Source organism: Silurus aristotelis, assembly GCF_946808225.1.
Source record: "Silurus aristotelis genome assembly, chromosome: 21".
NCBI lineage: Eukaryota > Metazoa > Chordata > Actinopteri > Siluriformes > Siluridae > Silurus > Silurus aristotelis.
The window spans coordinates 16,955,993-16,971,878 of NC_139594.1; the positions used below are offsets into that span (position 1 = coordinate 16,955,993).

Here is a 15,886-nt window from a genome sequence, read left to right on the forward strand (position 1 = left end):
ACTGTAAGTTTATCCCTAATTAATGAACCAGTGGCGACTGAGGCAAAGTAAAAACTCCCTGAGAGAGCATGAGGAAAAAACTTTGAAGGACCAGACTTAAAAACGAAACCTATTCTTATCTGTGTGGCACCGAAGGTCCATCCATTACCTCACTGGTAATGAGGCTGAAATTCATGGTTCTCAGCTAGATTTTGGATTGTGGTTGTGAAGATTTGTGTTCATTCACCTGTAAAACCGTTACAGAGTTTATCACAAAGGTGAAAGTCAAGTTCCATCACACCGACTTTGGCAAACCATATCTCCAAGGGGCTTGCTTTGTGCCCAGGCACCATGTGATGCAAGAACAGGTTTGAGCCCCTTATCTCCAGTCAAATGATCTAATCTAAGTAACGTTGTTTTGCTACATAACTTTTATGCAAAACTGAAGGCCATCTCTATTTGGTATGTAAATTTCGGAATTTTCTAAAACCTGCAAGCAGTCTTTCCTCCTCCATGGTGCGAAGACTCTGGTTGTCTGGTCGGAGCCCACACTGAGAAGAAATTCTCCCTCTGGATCCCAGCTCAGGTCCTGCACTGCATTGAAGTGAGCAGACACCACCACCGCAGGACTCCATTTAATCTGCACACAACACACACAACACTACCAACTCAGATGGCGCACTCAAACACACTCCAGAAATAACTAAATAAATTATTGAGTATTTATATTAAGTAACACTTTTTTAAATAACAGTTTGGTGCAATTTCAGTACGATTAGAGAGGAGAAATGCAAAACATAAAATCTCTCTGTTTTTTATTAGTACCATTTTTTAACAAACAGTTTACATTTTTAAAACAATTTAAAATAAAACGCATACTTGTATAAATAATATATACAATAATACTTTATAAAAAAAATAAATATATATAAAAAAAAAATAATGCACCACACTTTTTAAAATATAAATATTTTGATGATGGGCCTCTTCTACCGGAAGGGGCAAGCACTCTGAACTCAGCAGGTCATGGAAGGACGCAGCCCACCGTGGAGGACAAGAAAGCATGGCGTCCTGAAGAGACACGGCTGGAAAGCAATTAGAGTGGCAGCTCCTCACTGTCTTCAAAGCCGGAGGTGCCAATAAAAGACTGCCGGGAAGATGGTGAGGAGGAGAACCTTTGGTTCCCGACAAATGGTGGCGCTCTCCCCTATCCTCTCTCACTACGGGCAAAGACGGCAGATGAGGAAGAGGAATTCCCGCCAGACACTCGCAACAAATCGTAAAGCTGGTGTACTCATTGGTCTTGCGCCAGGAAGTCCCTCACCCCTACGCCCCAATGGCGACCCGGGCAGAATTGGCCCGCCTGTTGGGACTGGAGGCATCTCCTGCTCCAGCCACTCCACATCATCATTTTTACTTTTGCTTGACCCCCAATTCAAGTTTCCTGTGTCTGTGTTCAGCCCGATGCAGCGGCGAGTCACCACAATATATACAGTGGGTACGGAAAGTATTCAGACCCCCTTAAATTTTTCACTCTTTGTTATATTGCAGCCATTTGCTAAAATCATTTAAGTTCATTCTTCTTCCTCATGAATGTACACACAGCTCCCCATACTGACAGAAAAACACAGAATTGTTGACCTTTTTGCAGATTTATTAAAAAAGAAAAACTGAAATATCACATGGTCCTAAGTATTCAGACCCTTTGCTGTGACACTCATATATTTAACTCAGGTGCTCTCCATTTCTTCTGATCATCCTTGAGATGGTTCTACACCTTTATTTGAGTCCAGAAATTTTTGATTATACTGATTGGACTTGATTAGGAAAGCCACACACCTGTTTATATAAGACCTTCCAGATCACAATGCATGTCAGAGCAAATGAGAATCATTAAGGTCAAAGGAACTGCCTGAAGAGCTCAGAGACAGAATTGTGGCAAGGCACAGATCTGGCCAAGGTTTCAAAAAATTTTTTGCTGCACTTAAGGTTCCTAAGAGCACAGTGGCCTCCATAATCCTCAAATGGAAGACGTTTGGGACGACCAGAACCATTCCTAGAGCTGGCCGTCCGGCCAAACTGAGCTTTTGGGGGAGAAGAGCCTTGGTGAGAGAGGTAAAGAAGAACCCAAAGATCACTGTGGCTGAGCTCCAGAGATGCAGTCGGGAGATGGGAGAAAGTTGTAGAAAGTCAACCATCACTGCAGCCCTTCACCAGTGGGGCTTTATAGCAGAGTGGCCCGACGGAAGCCTCTCCTCAGTGCAGGACACATGAAAACACGCATGGAGTTCTCCAAGATGGTGAGAAATAAGATTCTCTGGTCTGATGAGACCAAGATAGAACTTTTTGGCCTTAATTCTAAGCGGTATGTGTGGAGAAAACCAGGCACTGCTCATCACCTGTCCAGTACAGTCTCAACAATGAAGCATGGTGGTGGCAGCATCATGCTGTGGGGGTGTTTTTTAGCTGCAGGGACAGGGCGACTGGTTGCAATCAAGGGAAAGATGAATGTGGCCAAGCACAGGGATATCCTGGACGAAAACCTTCTCCAGAGTGCTTTGGACCTCAGACTGGGCTGAAGGTTTACCTTCCAACAAGACAATGACCCTAAGCACACAGCTAAAATAACGATGAAGTGGCTTCACAACAACTCTGTGACTGTTCTTGAATGGCCCAGCCAGAGCAATGACTTAAACCCAATTGAGCATCTCTGGAGAGACCTAAAAATAGCTGTCCACCAACGTTTACCGTCCAACTTGACAGAACTGGAGAGGATCTGCAAGGAGGAATGGCAGAGGATCCCTGAATCCAGGTGTGAAAAACTTGTTGCATCTTTCCCAAAAAGACTCCTGGCTGTATTAGATCAAAAGGGGGCTTCTACTAAATACTGAGCAAAGGGTCTGAATACTTAGGACCATGTGATATTTCAGTTTTTCTTTTTTAATAAATCTGCAACAATGTCAACAATTCTGTGTTTTTCTGTCAATATGGGGTGCTATGTGTACATTCATGAGGAAAAGAAATGAACTTAAATGATTTTAGCAAATGGCTGCAATATAACAAAGAGTGAAAAATTTAAGGGGGTCTGAATACTTTCCGTACCCACTGTATATACACATACACAGTATATATATCACATGTACAAAACTATTCACATACTTTGCCTTGACACTCAGATGCATCCTGTTTTCACTGATCATCCTTGAGATGTTTCTACAACTTTATTGGAGTCACCTGTGGTAAATTCAGTGAATTTGACATGATTTAGAAAGACACAAACCTGCCTATATGAGGTCCCACATTTAACAGTGCATGTCAGAGCACAAGACCAAGCTATGAAGTCCAAGGAATTGTTTGACCTCCAAGACATGATTGTTTCGAGACACAGATCTGGGGAAGGTATAGAAAGATTTCTGCAGCATTGAAGATACCATTGGAACCACCGGGACTCTTCCGAGAGCGGAGCCGCCCGGACAAACTGAGCGATCGGGGAAGGAGGACCTTTGTCAGGGAGGTGACCAAGAACTCGATGCCAGAGCCCAGACTTAAACCTGATTGAACATCTCTGGACAGATCTGAAAATGGCTGTGCACCGACGCTCCCCATCCAACCTGAGAGCTTGAGAGGTTCTTCAAAGAAGATTTGGTAGAAACTGCCCAAAAATAGGTGTACCAAGCATCAAAGCCAAAAGACTTGAGGCTGTAATTGGTGCCAAAGGAGCTTTAAGAAAGTATTGCGCAAAGGCTGTGAATACTTATGTACATGTGATTTTATATCGTTTTTTATTTTCCAAAACATTTGCAAAGATTTCAAACTTCATGTTGTCGTTATGGGGTATTTTTTGTAGAATTTTAAGGAAAGTAATGAATTTGAACACACACACATACTGCACATCGACACAGTACCTCTGGAAATTTAGAAAACACCTGGTATTTTATCATTTTTGAGAGAGACAAATGCATGTTCCTTTCCGTTTCTATGCAACAGACTAGGTAATGTTATGGTACTGAGATTTATTTTGACCCAGCAATTCTAGAAATGTCCAGATGTTCCACTTTATTTTTACAAAAAAAAAAAAAAAAAAAATCCTCCCTCAGCATGAATAACAGCTTACAGACTCTTGGAATCCGGACAGTTCATTTCTCCAGACATTCCACTGAATGCAATGCCTCTTATAAAACACGCCAAGAAGTGTTCTTGCTGTGATAAAAAGTAAACTATCGTATATACCATTTATTCACACAGAATCAAACCTTTTCCCACCCGTGTGCAGGGTATCAGCTCTTTGGAGAGTAAAATCAGGTGCACTGAACTGTTATGCCCTGTTAAAGAGGATTTACGATTGATGGATGAGATGTGGGACTCACCTGCTGGCCCGGGTCTTTTTGCCAGAGGTGCAGCGCTCCGTGGAAGGCATGAGCAAGAATCTTGGAGCCGTCGGGACTCATTTGACAGCCGAAGAAGCCAAGCGTGTTTCCTCCCACCTCTCCGACACGCACCTGGAGACACAAGCAAATAAACAGGTGGTGAGTTTTAACGATGTGTGATTTGACATTATGGAGCACATCACAAATCCCGAACCAAACACACCTACAGAGTGCAGGCACACATTACGTGATGAAATCTAGTAGGTTGGACACGTGCGATTTTAGAACACGTTCTTTCCCTGGATGATTCAGTCTATCAAAATGCATTAGAATGAGCACAAAATTCAAGATATGGGGGCTAAAAATGCGTATATCACTTCATATCATTAATCAATCTCACATGAAATGGCCTTTTTTTTTTTCTTCAGAAATCAGCATGATTACAAACAAGATATCGATTTTATACAACAGTTCAATAAACAGGAAGTTAATATTAAAACAAGTTTTAGACACCACATTGCCTGTTTTTGCTCGATTTTGCCACAGTCACAGCTGCAGCTTCTGTTTCCTCTGTACTGCAAAGATAAACTTTGTTGATACTGATTTGCTTAGTAACAGCAAAATGTCTAATTATTCGAATTGACTGATTAAATGTAAGAGTTTGACTCAAAAGATGACGCACACTTAGAAAAAAATTGCTTCTGTTGCACAATAGCATACAAGGAAGGTTTAAAGTTAAATGTACGTAATATTTATATCATTTACGTGAATACTCACCAAAATGGACATTTTTTTATATAAGTTTGTATGCAGGAATCAAGTAATGTGTTTTATGTGATGGAGGAACGCACAGTGCGTGTAGGGGGCGTGGCCTCAGCAGCCCTGCAGTAAGTGTGCTGTGTGAATGTGATTGATGAAAGTGCAGGTAGAAATTTCACTGAAATTGCATTAAATCTGTTTTGTTCATCTACATTTCCCAGTTCCCAGTTACAGGTGAACCTGCAATTTTGTAAATTCCCACATTATTTTCATTTATTCGTTAAATGGAAGGTTTCCAGCCTTGAAAATTCCCAGGTTTTCGTAACCCTTTTTGGAACACACACGATCTCTAACAGGCAGCCTGCCAGTCCCATTGCTCTTTGACTGGTCGGAAAGTCAATACACAGTCAAATCTTTCAGGCCTCAATCATGTCAGGACGTGTCTTACAAAGCGTTCAAGCTGGAAAAAACACCCACACAAACACACACAAGCTTGTCTGAAAAATCTCCATTAATGAAAGTCATCAAGATTCTACCAATTCATTCCCATCTGTAGCCAATTAAGAAGGCAGAAAGGAGACAGAAAGGCTTCCCAGTGTGCACTCTCTGTGCCAATAAATGGCAGTGTGTGCATGGGTGTCTAAATCACTGCCCCTCATGAATCCCCTGGTTACAGAGGCCACTATTTACCAGCTGTGGATCTCGGCCAATCGGGGCAGACGTCTACAGCTGTGCGACATCTAAGTTTAGCAATCTATTATCAAAGAAGATTACAAAGTGCACAATAAGGCCTCCAGATAAATCAAACCGACAGGCCAAAGCACACATTATGCAAAGCTGAAGCTATTAAGGGAGAAAATAAAAAAAAAAACTAAATCTGTTAATGAAATTGGAGAACAGTCACTATACACGGTGTCGCATTAAAACTAAGAACTCTGATTGGAAAACAAACACGGGTTGGACGCGTATAAGAATATAGATTAATGTCTTTTAAGGCGGCAAAGGCTGGCTATAAATGGCGCCCTAATGTATACCAAAAAGAACATCGCGGCCTCTATGTGCGTGCGTCTTGCACTCTTCAGATTAATGAAGAAAGCAAGGCGTGAAGCAAAGCAGCTCTAACTTCATATAGAACAATATAATTCGCTGCGATCGTGGCATCAAGGTTAACCCGGCTCCATTAATGCAGACCGATTTGCATTTAGAAAGAATTCCAGACACCAAAAAAAAAAAAAAGCAAGGATAAAAGACGTGTTTCATAATTAAATCTGATTCTGCCACAAAAAAAAAAAAAGGGGGGGGGCGGTTTCTTCACAGAGTTATTTAATGCCACATGCAATAGTAGATTCAGTCTGTAGGCTGGTGAAATAAATGAACCTGCTCTGATCTTGTTGATGTGACAGGCCCGTTCTGCATTTACATTTACTCGTTTGAGCGACACGTTTATGCAAAGCGGCGTATAACCGATCTGAGCTAAGGAAGGTTAAGAGCCTGGCTCGAGTCGAGAGTCCGATATTGTTTAACAGAAAGTGTTACAGAAAGTGCAGGTCATCTATTGGAGTGGCTGATATTTAGGTACACTATATAATAGGTGTTTTTTAAAACGTTTACTTCAATTCAGCACCAATCCATAGGCTTTCAATATAAGTGAACAGAGGTATATAAAGGGTTTTTAATTCTTATTTTTATATGCATGGAAATGTCCACACACCCTGACTGAAAACACTCATAGGAACACCTTTACACCTGCACATTATTCACTCAGATGCAGGTCAAAAAGAATCCAGCATTTTCTATGTACATAGAATATGTATTAACATGGCAGAGGTAGAGCTGCATCTTGTACGTCTACATCTTGCACGTAGCTCTGGAGAAGGGGATCTGTTTAATGCCTTAATTGTAAATGTAAATGCGTCTTCCTGGAGACAAAACAGGAAAACAAACTCCTGGTTTTATTTCAGCTTTTTCTTTTGCACTACAAAGGCTTTGTGTTTGTGAATGGGGCCATGCATTAGAAGTCAGAATGCACTTTGAGTACATTGATGATTTGCTGTCTGCCAAACCCAAGAACTAAAAGCAAACTATTAGTTGCATATTGAATTGCAGAGCATTATATTTTTTCCCCCATTGCATCGTACTGCATTGAATTGCACTGTGTTAGATCCAATCGAATAGGACTGCATTGTAACAGGGGTGAATCGTATCGGTAGCTGCGTCATATGTATCTTTAATGCATCATATAATCACATCGGCCTCAGTCATGGAGATGCACAACCTTAATATGCACAACCTTAATAATTTATTGAGATGCACCTGTGTGTGTGTGTGTGTGTGTGTGTGTGTGTGTGTGTGTGCGCGCGCGCGCACACACACACACACACACACACACACACACACACACACACACACACACACACACACACACAGGTGCATCTCAATAAATAAGAATGTCATGGAAAAGTTCACACAGGCTTAAACTACCCCAGTCTGTGTGCATTCAATTTATTTAATACATGAATTTCACAATTTGAGTTGAATTACTGAAATAAATGAACTTTTTCACGGCATTCTAATTGTTTTTGCGCCCATTTTTCAGGAGCTGAACTCAAAGATCGAAGACTTTTTCTAGGTACACAAAAGGCCTATTTCTCTTAAATATTGTTCACAACTCTGTCTAAATCTGTGTTAGTGAGCACTTCTGCTTCGCCCAGATAATTCATCCACCTCACAGGTGTGGCAGATCAAGATGAGATTAGACAGCATGATTATAGCACAGGTGTGCTTTAGGCCGGCCACAATAAAAGGCCATTCTAAAATGTGCAGTTTTCTCACACAGCACGGTGCTACAGATGTCGCAAGTTTTTTGGAAGCGTGAATTGAAATGTTCATTTCTCTACCAAAAGCCGTGTCCAAAGGCGTCTGAAAGAATTTGACAGTACATCCAACCGGCCTCACAACCGCAGACCACAAGTAACCAGCCCAGGACCTCCACATCCAGCATCTTCACCTCCAAGATTATCAAAAATACTTTTACATATTTAAAATATCTTTCAGTAATTCTAGTGGACATTTCGCCTTTCCTTTCCAAGAGCTATCCAGAAACAAGGTCAAATTAATGACGGGAATAAAATGCGTCTTTGCGTGACAAAGACCTCTGCACTGCAAGCAGGTTTGAAGAAACACAACTGATTTGGAATTCTGTCCACTTTGCCTTGAATATATTATGGGATGCCTGCAAGCAAACTGTGTAATCACTCTTGTTTAAAGAGAAAACAACAAATGTGGCACATAACATACTACAGGGCACAAGAAAGCTACTTAGTATTAGAAGAAATTAAAGTGGAATATGTCTGAATTCAATCTGGGCTCATGTTCATAATTCAATTCCACTTAACTGGAATTTAAAAAGCATACACCTACAGTGTAAATGGTAAACGGTTGTGCGTAAGCAGATCCTCCATTAGTCAGGTTAACAATCCAGACATTGTTGAGCTCGTTTCTCCTTCATAGGAGTTACAACTCTTTACCAGCCTCTAATCCAATGGAACTGAAAATAAATTAGCATGCGGCTAAAGGTTCAGCTGTGACATGTCCTCTCTATGGTTCTGCCATGCCGTACTTCAGCAATAAGTGCCAGCATGACATATTAAACAGGACCTACTTTACTCAGCAGCGTCTGGCCACCCCACTGCTAGCCAACTCTCCACTAAATTTGTTCAATTAGGATAATCATTATGGAGGACGCTCTGCTTTTTAAATGTGTTCATTTAGAACATGATGAATGTTTGCTGTTTCCTGTTCGATCCCACACACAAAGGTAGAGCTGTGGCTTGATTCGAGACACATACATTTATGGCATTTGGTAGAAGCCCTTATCCGGAGTGATTAAGTCTCCATCAATACATTTCTAACGGAAGAAGCTCTTCATTCTAATGCTGGTTTATGAAGACAGGCTAAGACTATCATCATTCTCAAACTCAGTTGGGAGAAAGAATTTTGGGATTTTTTTTTCCCCCCAATCTTTAGTTAAGAACCTCTCGGTTTCGACATCAAGCCAAAGATCCATTCCACCACTTTAATCCATAACATAGAACAGTCTGAAACAGCATTTTCTTGTACCCGGAGATATTCCTCATGCTCCATCCGATCTTCAGTGGTCCAAGTTCTTGAGTGATCCAAGAACTTGGACCACTGAAGATCGGATGGAGCGTGAGGAAGAACGGGGTGAGATTGGGGGGTATTGGACCGTTTTTTGGCTTTGTAACCAAGTGACGAGGATGGACAGGTTTAGAAATGAGTTTATTAGAGGGACAGCACATGTAGGACGTTTTGGAGACAAGGTGAGGGAGGTGAGATTGAGATGGTTTGGACATGTGCAGAGGAGGGACACGGGGTATATCGGTAGGAGAATGCTGAGGATGAAGCCACCAGGAAGGAGGAAAAGAGGAAGACCAAGGAGGAGGTTTATGGATGTGGTGAAGGAAGACATGCAGGTAGTTGGGTTGAAAGAGGCAGATGTAGAGGACAGGGGGGTATGGAGACGGATGATCCGCTGTGTGTATTGATCTGGTCAGTTAAGTAGCAGACGAGGTTGTTAATCAGTTTAAGCTGCTTTGATGTTCATGAAATAAACAACAGGTGCACTAGAGGGGCAACAATTAGACGACTCCCGAAACAGAAATGGGTTTACAGGTGGAGGCCACTGACATTTTTCCCCCTTTATCTTTTCTGAATGCTGGTCACTAGTTTTGCCTTTGGCTAGAGTCAGTGTCCCTTCTGGTAGCATGAGGCAATACCTGGATCCTATAGAAGTTGCACAAGCAGTCCAACTCAATACGAGCCATTGGCAGAAGGTTTGCTATGTCTCCCAGCACAGGCTCAAGAGCATGGAGGAGATTCCAGGAGACAAGCAATTACTCTAGGAGAGCTGGACAGGGCCGTAGAAGGTCCTTAACCCACCAGCAGGACGAGTATCTGCTCCTTTAAACAGAACAGGATGAACACTGCCTGAGCCTTACAAAATGACCTCCAGCACAGACTGGTGTCAATGTCTCTAACCAAACAATCAGAAACAGACTTCATGTAGGTGGCCCAAGGGCCCGACATGCTCTGTGCTTCTCACATGTGACAGACGTGAAAGGGTCTGAAGAAGCCGTGAAGAGCGTTATGCTGCATGTATAATCGTTCAGCATGACCGGTCTGGCAATGGGTTAGTAGTGGTCTGGAGAGGCATATCTATTGGGGGATGCACAGACCGCTACATTGTAGGCAAAGGCACCCTGAGTGCCATAAGGTATCGGGATGAAACCCTTGGACCCATTGCCAGACCCTACTGTGGTGCAGTGTATCCTGGGTTCCTCCTGTTGCAAGACAATTAACAGCCTCATGTGGAAGGAGAATGCAGGCAGTTCTTGGGGGGATGAAGGACTTGATACCATTGCCTGGCCCCCATGCTTCAGGAAGCAAATGGGGACCAAAAAAATATATGGCAGGTGGCCAAAATGTTGTGTTACTTTTATCTGACTGTATTATAATATTTATTAATAGTGTGTGTGTGTGTGTGTGTGTGTCTGTGTGTGTGTGTGTGTGTGTGTATATTTTTTTCAGTCTTTTTTTAATCCAAGCATTGTGAATTTATGCTTTGAAATGAATTAATCAATTAAATTATTATGAATTATTTTTATTATGAATTTTTATTTGTAGTGCTTTTAATAATATATGTTGTCTGTTATTTATTATTATTATTTCTTTTTAGTTTACAGTTAGATGTGGTTTTTCAAAAATAAACAAGAATTATGTTAAAGAAATTAGCTTTGGGGGAACCTGATTGGTCTGTAAACTACAAAGGGCCACTTCACTGTTTCTTTTTTTTTTTCCCTACATAAAAATAACTCAAATCTCTTAAATTATCATGGTGGTAATAAAACCGCACCCCTAATCCTCTAAAATCATTCCAGTACTTCTGGACAGCACTGATTCTGTGACTGAAAACTGTCTTTCTACACTCCGGCTGTGCACTCAGCACCTTGTCGGTAAATGAAGACTCGGCTTCTTCTTTTCTTCAGAAAGACATCACCTGTCATCAGCTCTCTGCCAGCTGGAAAACACTCCAACCTTTACTCCAGCTGTGACGCTTACGCTCAGAGAGGACGAGAAGAACAGGCAGATGTTGTCCAGCTGACAGAGCGGCTGAAGCGCAGCGGATGAGCTGGCGCCGCTCCTACAACACACTCGCACTATTTGCTTGGCCTGCTGTGCGCTCTGAAGACCTCCATGACGGGCATGGAGGATAGCCAGAGGACGCGTGAATAGAGGACTGAGAAAGGACAGGGACTCATAGTAGGGTCAGAGCTGTCTGTAGTGGTGACAGGAATGAAGAGTATGCTTCTCTCTCTTACACACACACACACACACACACACACACACACAGGAAACATACTCTCTACATCAACTGACCTGCTCCACCCACACCCCTGACTCCTCCTCCGGCCCCCAGAGGATCATAGTCTTGTCCATAGAAGCAGAAAGCAGACTCAGAGGCTGTTCCACTGTGCCGCCTGCAGGGGGAGACAAATAGCAAAAAAATGAGTTAAAATACATCCAATAGTCACTTCAATTATTAGCTGTAATTAGTGTGCAAAGGGGCGTGAACTTTCCAGAAAATTTCCATGGGAACTTCAGCTGGGGAATTTGAGAAATATTCCAAGTTGTAAACTCACCAGGAATATATTGTGATTTATGGGAATTACAGTTATTAGAAATGTTTTATATCAGTAACTAGAAAAATGTATATAAACTATCATATACAAACATAAATATAAACATTTTATTTGGTCATAAGCCGACATGCATGCAAACTAATGAAGATTTTTTTAAATGACTTGATTTTCATTTAATTGTAAGTAGAATAATTATAGATTTCTATAGATATAGAAGTCTCGATGTGCATAAGCAACTTCTTTAAAAAGTGTTAAAAATAGTTCTTCTGTCCATTTCTGTCCAGTACTGTCCTTCTGTATGATAACCCAATTGTGATTGATCTATGTGCAGAGTAGAAATTCAACTGAAACTGGCTGTTTTACCCCAAATTACTCTGCAATTTAGCCGTTTCAATTTATTCCCATATAATCCGGTTAAATCCCATGGAAAATTTCCAGCCTTGAAAATTCCTGGAATTCTGCAACCCTACCTGTAATACATTTACCGTCCATAAATGAAGGTTGCCAGTGGATCCCATACACCCAGTTCTCATGGCCGGCTAACACCGTCTCAAGACTCACCGCATACTCTGTCAGGGGGACAGACGGGTTAATCCCAGTGAAGCAGCACTCACAAAACAATATCTCCACCATGGAAAGACCACCAGGAGCAGGCCTTACTTTTTCCCTTCACCGCAAACACATCCTCCTTCATCCTAATGATTCCTTTGGCAGCCTCCTCAGAGTGTGTGTCGCATTTTAGCACCAGCCGCCACACTCTGATCAGACAGTCCTGAGAGCAACTGGCCAACAGCAACTCCTCATCTGGCAACAAACACATTTTCATTATATGTATGGTATTTGCCCTTATAGAAAGCAACTTACAGATATGACAGTTATACAGCTGAGGAAAGAAAAAGAGGATTAAGAGCCTTGCTCAAGGGATCTCCTGCTATGGATCTTTGAAAAGTGTAAAGGTTACAAAAACAGCAAATAGGGTGTTTAATTAACACGTTCCAATCTGGTGTTTTGATGTCCACAATCTTTTGCCCATTTAATATATATATTTTAAATTAATCTGGAAAAAAAAACATTTAGGAAAACGATAGTAAAATGATTACCTCAGGTGAAAAACCATCCCTAGGTCCACCTAAGAACTGTCCATGGTATTAATAGTATTAAAAGAAAGTTTGGGTATAAAAGCTTTTTCACTGAAACTGATCTCTATGACTTTTTCCAGCTCTGTTAAGAAGCTAGAAGCTCCAGGCTTATGAAAAAAGACGCAAAAACAGCTAACACTTGCTTGAGGAACATTTCAGGAAAGAAATTCTTCTTACCTTTTGCTGCCCATTCGACACCCCGGACCCAATCCTCATGGCCTTGAAGTGTGAGAACTTTCTGAAACTGAAGAATAAGCAGGTGAGCACCCGAAGTTATAAACAGCCTGTGTTGCTTAAAAAACAAAAATAGAAATACTTTTTTTTTTTCTAGGTAAACACAAGTTTTATCAAGCAATTAAAAGCTGAAGCTTTTTTGAAATGCCATCAGGACTGCTAGGGGGCAGCATAATGTCCTTTATTTTTACATTACATTTACAGCATTGGCAGACGCCCTTATCCAGATCGACTTACAGCAATCAGGCATGACATTATGACCACCTGCCTAATATTGTTTTGGTCCTCCTTTTGATCCAACAAATATTAAGAGCCTGAACTTCTTCAGCAGTTTGAGCTACAGGAGCTCATCTGTTGGATCAGACCACACGGTCCAGCCTTCGCGCCCCACGTGCATCAATGAGCCTCGGCCGCCCACGACCCTGTCGCCGGTTCACCACTGTTTCTTCCTTGGAGCACTTTTGATAGATACTGACCACTGCAGACAAGAGCTGCATTTTCGGAGATACTCTGACCCAGACGTTTAGCCGTCACAATTTGTCCAACTTGCTCAAATCCATACGCTCACCAAAAATGTCCACTTGATGCCTAATAAATATATCCACCCACTACAGGTGCCAAGATGAAGAGATAATCAGTGTTTTTCACTTCACCGCTCATAATGTTATAATATAATATATTTTTTATTTTATACAACTGAGCAGTTGAGGGTTAAGGGCCTTGCTCAAGGGCCCAATAGTGGCAATTTAATGGTGATTGGATTTGAACTCATGACCTTTCTATCAGAGGTCCTGTGTCTTCACCACTGAGCGACCCCTTCCCCATGTCCTCGTCTCTGAATGCAGCTTTATATATACATTTTGAATGGAGTTTGTATATATAGAGTATTTAATTAATTTTTTATTTATATTTATATCTCTTGTAATCTGAAGTCCTTTCTGGCAAAAGAGTTTCCTTCAAAATAAAACAAGTTCTTATCTTAGAAGATAAAGAAAAACTCACATACCTGTCCATTGATCTGCACATACAGATAGACTTTGCTGTCGTCTCCACCGCACGCTAGGATGGGCACTGAATACGCAACAAGAAATGAGAAAAAGTTACCTTACAAATCCCAAATCTATGATTATGCAAACTTACACTATACTGACAAAAGTATTGGGACTTGGACTCCCAGCCATACAGAATGTGGTTCTTTGTTAAAAAGTGTAGAAATGTTCCCTTCATGTGAACTAACAGACCCAAACCTGTTCCAGCATGACATTGAACGCCTTTGGGATGAGCGTGAACGCTGACTGCACTCCAGGCCTCCTCACATCACCTACACCCTTGTCGCTGAATAAACCTTCACAAAATCTAGTGAAACATCTTCCCAGAAGAGTGGAGGGAATTAGAATAGCAAATTGAGACTTAATGTGGAATGCGATACTCAAAAAGCACATACTGTACTTATGACTAGGTGTCCACAAACTTTTGGCAAAATAGTGTACCTATAGAAACGGACATGCAGGACAGAAGACATACACAATATCTGGACACAAACTTGTGGACACCTAATTCCATTCCACATTAAATCCCCATTTCCTGATATAGGAACCTCCACTCTTCTGAGATGATGTTCCACTAGATTTTGTGGAGATTTGAGTATTTTTTATTTATCCACAAGGGTGTAAGTAAAGTCAGCTACTAATGCAGGTGAGGCGAAAAGGCCTGTCTATGTTCACATTCATCTCAAAAGGTGTTTAATAGGGTAGCCTGCTCCTATAGCAGGAGATCTTCCACTTCAACCCATGTGTAGCATGGTAGCTTTGTGCACACGGTCATGCTGGAACAGGTTTGGACCTCCGAGTTCAAGTGAAGGATCCAAGGACGTTTTATACAATTGTGTACCTCCAACATTGTGGAAATAGTTTAAGAAAGAACCGCATAGTGTGGGAAAATTCAGGTGTCCCCGATTTCTATCCATATAATGTGTGTACAGTATATACAGTATCTCACAAAAATGAGTACACCCCCACACTGTTATTACTGAGGACAGAGAATCTGTACTGCCACACAAACTACACATTGACTAAAATATATCCAAATTTTATTTCTACAGTATTTTCTCTTCAGAAGACATACAAAAAAAAAGTTGCTGAAATGTGAGGGGTGCACTCACTTTTGCGAGATACGGAATCGATATTTTTAAGGGCTTGTATAACCCGTAACATTCAGTCAACGCATAGGCGATGGAGAAGAACGGCATGTGCAGCTTACCTCGGCTGCCTGGCAACAGCGCTAAGGAGACATCCATCATGAAGCCGCTCCCGAAAGATAACGTCTGGAGGCATTCGGCTGGTAGAGGTCATAAACACAACGTGGATGAGAACGAACTCACGCAGCTGCGACGCATTTTAAAAACCACTGCCTGTTGAATGCATTCTGATTACGTATTAAAACGGGGCACGAATGAGATGGGTTTTTTCCCCCTGCCTCACCTTCGGCGTGCGACGCATATCAAATATTCGTTTGACGTTCATGGATGCCTTTTTTTTTTACTCTTCCCTTTGAATGTCTCAAATTTGGATTAAATACTTTCTATGTAACAGAAAAACACGCTGTTAATAAAATCCACTTCGGGCATCTGTCTCTTGTCTGAGGACATCAGAGCAGCACATCGGCCAAGCTGCGACTGTCGGGTCCTAAA

The 15,886-nt window shown here is 41.6% G+C and overlaps 1 protein-coding gene across 4 annotated transcripts in view; it reads right to left on the reverse strand.

Moving 5' to 3' along the window:
* elp2 (elongator acetyltransferase complex subunit 2) overlaps nt 1–15,886 on the reverse strand; it is a 41,939-nt gene that overhangs the window by 20,945 nt on the left and 5,108 nt on the right. For 2 of the 4 annotated variants that reach the window (XM_083523591.1, XM_083523590.1), the window contains exons 5-12: nt 15,457–15,534; nt 14,204–14,268; nt 13,141–13,207; nt 12,485–12,628; nt 12,310–12,393; nt 11,562–11,662; nt 4,347–4,478; nt 470–619 (exon numbers count right to left, since the gene is read on the reverse strand). In XM_083523591.1, coding sequence (XP_083379717.1) covers nt 470–619; nt 4,347–4,478; nt 11,562–11,662; nt 12,310–12,393; nt 12,485–12,628; nt 13,141–13,207; nt 14,204–14,268; nt 15,457–15,534 — 821 coding nt within the window. Of the gene's footprint in view, nt 1–469; nt 620–4,346; nt 4,479–11,561; nt 11,663–12,294; nt 12,394–12,484; nt 12,629–13,140; nt 13,208–14,203; nt 14,269–15,456; nt 15,535–15,886 lie in introns of all 4 variants that reach the window. The other 2 variants (XM_083523588.1, XM_083523589.1) reach the window with 1 other exon arrangement.